Source organism: Elaeis guineensis, chromosome 13 (genome assembly GCF_000442705.2).
Source record: "Elaeis guineensis isolate ETL-2024a chromosome 13, EG11, whole genome shotgun sequence".
Lineage (NCBI taxonomy): Eukaryota > Viridiplantae > Streptophyta > Magnoliopsida > Arecales > Arecaceae > Elaeis > Elaeis guineensis.
In genome coordinates this window covers 14,593,586-14,603,379 of record NC_026005.2, presented here as the reverse complement: position 1 = coordinate 14,603,379, position 9,794 = coordinate 14,593,586, and the positions used below count along the sequence as shown (strand labels likewise).

General features: G+C 38.0%; 1 protein-coding gene across 5 annotated transcripts; it reads right to left on the bottom strand.

Annotated features, from left to right (window-relative positions):
* Positions 1-1,306: 1,306 nt before the first annotated feature.
* On the bottom strand, positions 1,307-9,153 carry LOC105056469 (uncharacterized). Of its 5 annotated transcripts, none has more exons than XM_073247901.1 (8): positions 8,785-9,153; positions 8,561-8,666; positions 7,569-7,664; positions 7,257-7,452; positions 6,499-6,677; positions 3,383-3,627; positions 2,667-2,733; positions 1,307-2,092 (listed from the first exon to the last, which is right to left on the bottom strand). In XM_073247901.1, exons 1-8 carry the CDS (start codon positions 9,119-9,121, stop codon positions 1,993-1,995), a joined length of 1,326 nt encoding a protein of 441 aa, XP_073104002.1. In that variant the 5' UTR covers positions 9,122-9,153; the 3' UTR covers positions 1,307-1,992. The 5 variants fall into 5 exon arrangements, with proteins under 5 accessions (XP_073104002.1, XP_073104001.1, XP_010936984.1 ...); XM_073247900.1 differs by having other exon boundaries at positions 2,549-2,733; positions 8,785-9,150; XM_010938682.4 differs by having other exon boundaries at positions 2,549-2,733; positions 7,569-7,661; positions 8,785-9,150.
* Between the last annotated feature and the right edge of the window lie 641 nt (positions 9,154-9,794).

Sequence of the window (9,794 nt, the reverse complement as noted above, 5' to 3'; positions counted from 1 at the left end):
TAAATGTATTTAATTGAGAGGCTATAATTAGATTGTGCATATTATTAAGAAAAGATAAGCATTTTCTAGCCTTTTTCCATAAGATAACGGATCCAAACGGCCACCTTAAGTGTGTGCGTCCTTTCATGTTCGGGTTTTGAGATCTTTTTCTTTCGAACTCTTGATTTGTATATAGAAGAGCATTATCCAAGCATGGAAAATGATTGGATAAGGAGCATATTAGAGCACAGGGATAGAGGTCCCTCTCACTCTAATCTCAATCTCTTTTATTCTCTTCCTCTAAGGTGAGGGTTTTGATTATGATGGGAAAGTCGGAGCTGATGTTGTTCAACTCGACGATAAAGTAAGACAGGTTCAAGGCACTGGTGAAGGGAAAGATAGGGATGTACGTCTATGGTGTCACTCTCTATAATTACAATCCCATGCCTTCGACATCCTTAACAGATCCGATCCTCACCATTTTTCTCTCGATCTTTTGTTATTGTTCTTTTTTCTTTACATTATTTTAGCTGCATTTTATTTAAATTTTTTTGAGTTTGATTGTCACAAAATAGTTAGTTTTAAATAATTATATCATTAATAAAATAATATTTTAAATATGATTTTGTAAATAAAAAATATATCCGGTATATCACATGGGTAATATGCTAGTTTATTACTTATTCTTGTTTACGGTGTCTGGTTCAGCAATTAAGCCGCACCACTTAATATTTTGGGGCTTTTTGTGTTCATTTTGGTCAGTCCTATGGGCAGGGCCAATGTTTTGCTTGGTACGACAACTCGGTTCTGTATACCTTTATTAGCCTGCAAATAACTTGCAGCCTTTTGACAGATTGTCGTCTTTCCACCATTCAACTCGCTGTCCAGGTGTTTGTTACTTTTCTGAACTGTTTTCTTCTTATTGTTTCTAAAGCCTAGCTGGAAGCTAAGAGATGTAAAGAGCAGTGTAAATGCTGATGCCTACCTCTATTTTACCAAGGGTGGGGGGGGGGGGGGGTAGGGGTACTGCAAGGTAATCACAAAAACCCACCAAACTCTAGGTAGGTAGAAAATTTATTTATTTCTGATGTAGCTTGCAGAGGAGGGCCAAAGTGAGAAAACAGTAGTCAAGCAAGCAAAATTAGTTTCCACAACATCAACCCTGTTTATATAGGTGATTTATCAAGTCTGACAATTTAAATAAAACATGGCACTGGCTTCCTAATAGGGTCTATGGGCAATTTATTGTAGATTCTTAGGCCTCACATTCCACTCATTACCTGTATGCACCAGCAAAAGAAACTAGAAAAATTTCAGACAACATGAATAGCAGTTTAACATTGATACATTATAATGACAACCAAACAGACCATCAAGCATTAAATATAAGTTTTTCAGAGGGGTTAACCTCATAATAGTTTCAGTTACATCACCGTGTCGAGCTGCTAACAGAAGATTCTCGAAATCTCCTTCATTCTAGCTCATCCATCGATGTCCATGTGGTTCGATACTCTAAAACTTTTTCTTCTAAAAGTAGCAAGCTGCTTCTATTCCAACATAAGATGCCATGATTGTCCATCTGGCAAGGGCCAAAACTGTGGGTCACATAGCAGTACCAAACAGTCCCAAAACGAGCTCATCGCTCAATTTTCCAAAGCAAAATATCTACCAGAAAATACAAAGTTGAATTATCTTCACCAGTAGATAATTTACGTAAAAAGTAACAATCAGATAACTCTGGTCTGCATATCGAGTAAAACTCAGACCAGACAGAGAAAATAAAAATATAACAAAAAGGGGACAACCGAACCAAGTTGAGTAGATGGATTAGCTATCTTCCAAAATTCCTTTTTTTTTTTGTTTTCCTCGATAAATATACAGAGAAAAAAACAAAGAAAAGGGTAGACAAGAATAATAGTAGGAGAACATCTGATCCTGCTTTTCATGTGAACGGGTAGAAGTTGGAGAAGAGCAGACTGCCAAGAAGAATGAAGGTGATAAAATAAACCCAGATCAGATAACCCCATCTTCTAGATGTGCTGCTGGGAGAGACGAGTATACAGGAAGCAAACCAATAAATGGGAGGGCTCGCAGATAAGAAGCGGGTTGAGACCTGTAAGAGAATAGTCATCAGTAAAATTGTGACTTAACATCAGCAAGATGAACAACAATAATCACAAGACTTTCACTAGTCCAAGATGCAAACATGTACTGGAACAACAGTTTTAGATGAGAATAATTAAATAGCTGCTTCTCTTTCTCAGTTACAAAACCAGTGTTGCTATTAGCAACCATGAAGGTAAATGAAAATCACTAGCTTGTTTCTAAAGTAATAATAATAAAACAAAAATAACAAATAACACAATGTATAATCTGCATTATGCATGCGATTCTAAAGCAGACAACAAATCTATCAGTCTGACTAGATTTTTTCCCCAAGTATCATATGAAACAGAAAAGACAATCATAGATTGACTTGCACAAATGCAAGGCATCTGCAGAAGTTGATAATCTTGGAATTAACTTCAAAGTCAAATGGAGGACGGGCAGGGAAAAGAAGCAGCCTCACCTGCACATGCATCACGAAGAGAGCTGTGAATGTCATGAATGCCAGATGTAAAATGAAAGGAAGAACTAAGACGGAAGGGTATCCTTGTGGTGATTGAAGAAGAGCATGGTCGGTCAACCTGATATGTTGGAACGACTCGGTGCTTTTGTCTTTTCTCTCTTGTTTCCTACGTCTAACCGTATGATCTGCTCCAAATACAGTCAAAGCATAAAAACACTGATTCACCCTTTTTTTAAAAAAAAAAAACAAAAGGAAGCATGAAACATTGTTCCTCTAATAATGCTAAATCAAAGTGTAATGACACATCAAGGTAAGGACTAGAAAGAATGGACAACATTATACTGCTCAGTATCCCAGAAAAGAGCATTGTGAAAGCAATTGATGAATACCCTTAAATCAGTATTTTAATACTAAATGCAGCAATAACACTTACTGTCTTCCATGGAGGTTGCCAGGGTTTTCTCCAAGAAAAGGGACAATTGTTTTGTAAAATTGTTGCATCATATGAAAAGATCCACACAAGATGTTTTGAACAGCACGATTTCATGTCTTAATGTAATGGCTGACAAAACTACACATGCTTCAGGCATAGGGAGAGCATTGCTGCAACAGCTTGGACACAATGTTGGTTGTTTGAAATTACAAACACATTCTAATCCATTCAGAATTAAGGTTCTTTGCAAATTCATAAAAGAAAATTTGACAACTTTTTCCTCTTGAAAGGAAAAAAAAGAAAATAATACAACTGTGACAACTTTGAAGCGTAACCAATCTATGGTAACTTCATGCAATAAGAATACCATGCAAAATTCGAAAAGGCTAAGGAAGAAGTACCTTGGGAACTTTTAGAAGATGAGCTGTTTTTTGAAGCACCAACAGCTTCTGAAATTTCATTTGTTCCAAGCAAACTCAGCAAAGCAGCAAAACTGTTGTAATCATGCATATTTAATGATTGAACAACTTGAAGCAGCTTGTTTGCATAATGAATAATTGACCAAATTGCTAGAGATAATATTGGAGATGCAAGAAGAAAGTTTGGCAATTGTTTCACTTGAAAATACCGCAAGAAACCAACACCCCTGATTGAAAGAAGAAAGAACCATGTAAAATTAGAGAAGATGAAGATATATAACGAGGAACAAAAAAAAAAAAAAAAAAGATTATACAAAACATGTAGAACTAAGCTAGCATGAACAAATGCTTTAAAAGAAAAGTAATTTAGTTTTAATGAAATAAAAATTATCAAGAATGTCAATTGAGTTAAAAAATTGAAGTGGAATTTGTAAGGACCTAGGACCTCACCCAAAATGGCTAATCAAGAAAATATTATTTGGGTTCTTTAGCCTTATAATAAGTATCCAAGTCCTTCCTAGCGCACAACCAATATAGGACTAAACACATGCCCGGACAAGTCCTCACATGCTCCTCCCACATAAGCCCCCGCATCCTTGCCAAGCTAAGGATTCAAATTTAATTAAATCCAATCACAAGCACCATATCTAATTAAATCCAATCACAAGCACCATAATTCCCATAGTCACAAAAAGGCTCAGTTGTAGTGTTCCCCAATCCACGTGGGCCATTATATGGATCTACTTTGATACCATTTGCAACAACCTAAGATCTCACTTAGAAATAATAGCTAAACTTGTTATTTGGATTCCTTGGCCCTACATGGCTACTCGAAATCTCCCCAACACGCAACTATTATGGGATAAAACACACACACCCGCATGGGTGCTCGCATACTCCCCTGTTTAAATCTTCTAGGTAGCTTTTATGGGTGAAGGACTGTGGCATTACAAATGGTATCAAAGCTGCCTCGGCCCACAAACCATGTAGACTATGGGACCTTATAACAGGGAGCTTTTTACGACTAACCATGAGCAAATTATAATGTTTGTATTGTATCTGACTGGATAAATCCTTAGCCTAGTGAAAATGTAAGGGCTTAACCAAGAGGAATGCGTACAGACTCATGTTGGAGTGTATTTAGTCTCACATCAATAATGTACAAGCTAGATCATAGATACTTATATAGGGCAAAAAAAGGCAAGCAATGACTTTATACTAGCCTTTCAGAGTAAGATCTTGGCTTGTTATAAATGATATCACAGTAGACTCAGTATATGGCCCATGTAGACTAGGGGAGACTACATCATGGGCTCTTTTGGAGCTAACTACGAGCCAATCGTGGTATTTGACTGCATTTGAGATTGGATTGGCAAAGATGCCAGAGCTTAATGGGGAGTATGTGAAGATCCTTGCTGGTGTGCATTTAGTCACACATTGGTTATATGTAGGAGAGGTCTTGGATGCTTATATACAAGGCCAAGGAATCCAAATTACACCTTGGTTACCCTTGTTGGGTGAGGTCCTGGGTCACTACCAAAGTAGGTGTTGGGATTGATAGATACTAGGTACATTAATGATGGATCTTATACATGAATTATTCTCTCAGAAAAATAGACAAACAAATGAAGATCCTTTCAAATGAATTTGAAAGAAAATAGATGAAGTCGAAAGCACTTTTGCATTGTCGACCAGTTGTGTGAATCACATGCAGAGAAAGACTCCATCGGATCTGATATCAGATGGTAGGAAAACCTAGCATATTTCATGAATTGAAGGTAGCACATTCTTACATAGATTGGGAATGTTTCGGTGGACATATCGTAGTGAAAATTGGATTCATGAAGATGACAACTGGCTGCAAGAGATTATGAATATAGATACTGCTTTCTCAAGTATAAGAGCCTTAAGACATTCCCATTAAGCAGAGAAAGTATACTTTGTAGACAAGTTGGAGAGCAAGTTGTGGCCAATAAAGCTGCTAAAAGTAATATGAGGAAACTTGACAATCATAGAAAATATGGGCTTGGACTTGTAACAATGGAGTAATAATGGAATGAGCTTGATACCAATGTGAAAGACAAGAATTGTTGGTCATAGTTGTGGCTTCGCCAATAAAAATAATTTGTAGAGTCATGCTTCTTGGTTCAATGAACGAAAGGGGGTTGTCAATGATCCATAATATTAGCTAATTGATAGAAATGATCAAAAAGGCCTAGCAAAACTAGTGAATTTGTCTTACCTACTTCGCATGAAATGTATAACCTAAACAAAACTCTAGGTACCCTCAACAAAGGTTAGCCTAACCATCCCGAACCACGTGGTTTGGGCTATTTGAACCAAACCAGTCAAGAACTAGGATGGTTCAGACAATTGGGATGGCTCAGCCCTTAATAAACCCACTCTCTCCGTCTCCGCAGTCCCGATCTTTGCTCAATCTATATCTCTCTCTCTCTTGATCGATCTCTCCCTCTTCCACCAAGATGGGAGCTTCGAAGTTCCATGGTACACAATGCCAAAGATGACTAACAACAGCTAATCAACCCTGACAATGGCTCCAAATCCAGCCTGGCCAAACAAGCATGGCTCTCTCTTTCTCCCTCCATCTCCTTCTCTCACCCTCTCCCCATCCCTCTTTCTCCCCTTCTTCTCTTCGACACTCGATCTCCTAGGGTTAGGGTTTTCTTTCCCTCTCTCTCCCCCTCTTCCTCCCTCTCCTTTCCTCTTCTTGTTTCAATATGCCCTGGCATGGTTTGGTACAGGCCAGTACCATGCCGAACCAGTCGTTAGCCAATACAAGCCCTGATACTAGTCCAACAGCCTTTGCTCTAAACTCTTTTCTTGTTATCTACAAGTACAATTATCAAGAGCCTAGTCGTCTATATATATTTATTGCCATGTGTTCCTACTCTCTTGCGACACCATACAAGCAGTACAAATCTCCATGCACCACACCAATCTTTCATGAATCTAAAGGTACAATGAACAATTTTATACATGTTAAATCATTTAGAAGAAACAAATAAATAAAACAAATAGAATTGGTCATTAGTACGCACAAGAAAAGCAGAAAATGGCTCCAAGAGATAAATTAGTACCAGTAGTGACTTTGAAGAAAACCATACAAATTTGGGATTCTTGCTTTACACCAAGGCCTCAACTCATAAGAAATGCCACCTAGACAAATGTTGGAATATCCATATGCTTGGAAAGCAAGAAATGGCACAAATACACAAATAGAGCGTGCCACACCACCAATAATAGCATGCACTGCCAACTTCAAGGAAAACAGATACAATCAGTTTAGGAAGTTATGTAGTACTAAATATATAATTTTCTCCTAGTTCTTGCAGTTTGCTAGAGCAAAAGATAGATAATTTAATTGGTAGAATGCAGTATTAACTCCAGGTAATCAAGGTTCTGTATCTGGTATTTCAATGGTTATATTAGCTATGGTGGCAAATAGATACAATCAGTTTGGAAAATTATTTAATACTAAATATATAATTATCTTCTAATTGTTGTGCTTTGCATTCAAAGATAGATAATTTAATTAGTAGAATGCAGAATTGATTCCAGGAATTCGAAGTTTCATATCTAATATTTCCAAGGTTATATTAACTACCGTGGTAAATAGATACAGTCAGTTGAAAATAATTAATATCCAGTATATAATTTTCTCCTAATCCTTGCAGTTCGCATTCAAAGATAGACAATTTAATTGGTAGAATGCAGTATTGACTCCAGGCATTCAAGGTTTCATATCCAATATTTCAAAGGTTATATTAGCTACTGTGACAGTAGATCATAAGAAAGAAGAAAAGATGCAAGAAAATCAAAATTAACGAAAACCTACTATGGGCCTTTTCTTTTGGATGATGGCATTATAAGCATGTTGCATTGCCTGAAAACAGAAATAACCAGCATTAAGCGCTCCATTTGACCTAGCTGAACCAGATAGAGCAAGCAGGAGCATAGCTACAGTATTTGCACCAGAAAATAAGTAGTATAGTCCTCCAAGTGAACATAGTGCATACAAACTCTCTGTGTATCTGCCAATGACATCTAGAGTATTAATCATATAGAAACAAGGAAAACAAAGAACAACTAGAAGAAGAAGAAATATGTTCATTCACTACAAAAAGAAGAGCAAGATCAACAGGATTACATTGATGAGTAGAACACTGAAGCTGGATTGAAGCAAAACAAAATAGATGCACGAAAAGCAGCTGCTGGGTCTTTTAAAATCAAAACTGACAATCTGCTATAAACCAAAATAAGAGATTAATTGACAACATTTATACAGTAAGTAAAAGTTAAATTCAGAATAACAGATAAGCAAAAAAAATGAATATCACACAGAGATAGAACTCGAGCAAGATCCTACAAGTATAAAGCTTATGTGGTGCATAGTTGCATATTATCCTGACAAAATTTATGTTATTATCCCAGCTTACTGTTAGAACCTACAATGTGCTTATAATCACCTACATATAGAATATTTTCTATTATTACTGATGGTAGCAAAAAGAAGCAAGACTCAAAACCTCTATTTCTTGATCTTCTGGTCAGTGATCAACTCCGAGGGTGACAAGGGTTCTTTATAAGATGGTCCCTCAAAGGTCTTGATATATGTAACTAATAAGAAATGGACAACCATATGTGCAAACAAACTTCTAGTCAAATGCAGCATACCTGTTGTCCAGATATTTTGGGTGCGAAAGGCGCTCTAATAATGAGCAGGAAAAAGGAAAAACATCCTTCCCTCCATACCATCTGCCCTACACCACACTAATTCAATATTCTCAACCTGTTCAACCTGATAGCTTCTTCGCACCGTTCTCACCCATCATAATATATAACGAAAGATGAGCCCATGGCTTCAAGAAAGTGCCTGCTATTTTTTTAAAAAGAACAAATCACAACACTCCACAATTTTAAGTTTGTTTTGGTTCCTTATCAAACTTCTCATCTCTTTCCTTCATGGGTCTTCGCTTACAATCACAACCATTTCACATACATAAATATCTTTCAGATGATAACAACTATATGAGATCTCTCTACACTTCAAATGACGCGCAACAATATAATCGAATTCTTTTTACTCAAGAAAGCAAAAGGGAGAATTTTTCTAATAAATAGAAAGAACCTCAGGTTTACCTGTAGAAATAAACCGCAGCGAACAAAAATGCGATATTATTCAGCACATACCCCGACAAAGCCAAGACAGGCCTGTACCCAATCATCGGTACCAACGGAGCAAAAACTGCACACAAGAAAGCAAAACAAAAAAGGAAAAATAATTCAAGAAAACCCTAAACAAAGCTAACCCTTGTGGATCAAAAGAAAGAATTTTGAGAAATAAACGGCACATGGAAGCTCACCAAATCGGGAGAGGAGGGAGATGCAGAGGGGGAGGAGAGGGAAGAAGGCATAGGTCTGCTCGTACTCGTACCCGCACTCGGCGATGCGGACGAAGTAGACGCCGTCCCAGACGACGCTCGCCTCGATGGCCGCCCCGATCCGTGGCCATAGAATGGGACCGGACGGCACCAATCGGCCGCCGGCGGTGGCGGAGGAGAGACAACTAGGATTGAGGGAGGCGGAGGTGTCGTACGGGCGGAAGAGGAGACGCCAGAGAAGGATGAGGGTTAGGAGGAGTAGCCTCGAGAGAAGGGCGCGGCGGAGGACCAGACCCTCCAATCCCTGGGCCTTCGCCATCTCAGTTCACTAGAGAGAGAGTAGGGAATGGAAATGGAAGAGTCACCGAGTTAGGTCCCTGCCGGGTGACGGTTCCGGTTCGGTCCGGCTCAGGTTGGGTGGGCGGTTCGACCATTAACCAGACCGACTACAGAAAGGTTTCCTCGAAGCAGGGTTTGCAATTAGAATAACAGTAGCAATGTCTTTAGGTTGTGTTCGGTGAATTTTGAAAGATAATATGAATTATCTTCAAAATAAATTATTATTATTAATTATCAATAATATTAATTATTATATTTGATATATATAAATAATATTATAATAAAATTATCAGAAATTTTGATTGATATATTTAGTATGATAAATTTAATTTTTAAAATATTCTCAATAATTTTATCTTGATATTTTTTTTTTAGTGAAAAATGACAGGAGTGATGTGAGTGTCGTGATAATGCAAAGAAGTGGTGGATTGGGAGGTATGGAAAATTGCGGGCACTGAAGAGTGGGGAGGAGGCGGGTACGTACAAAGTCGTGGGGTGGTGGGGATAAGTGTGGAGAAGCCGCTGGAGGGGGATGGGGTGGTGAGGGATAAGGGTGGAGGAGCCGCAAGCAGGTAGAGAGAGATGAAGGAGCTGCAGGCGAGGGGCGATGGATTTTGTGTGATTTTTTTGAGGAATGATTTTATCCAAAATTT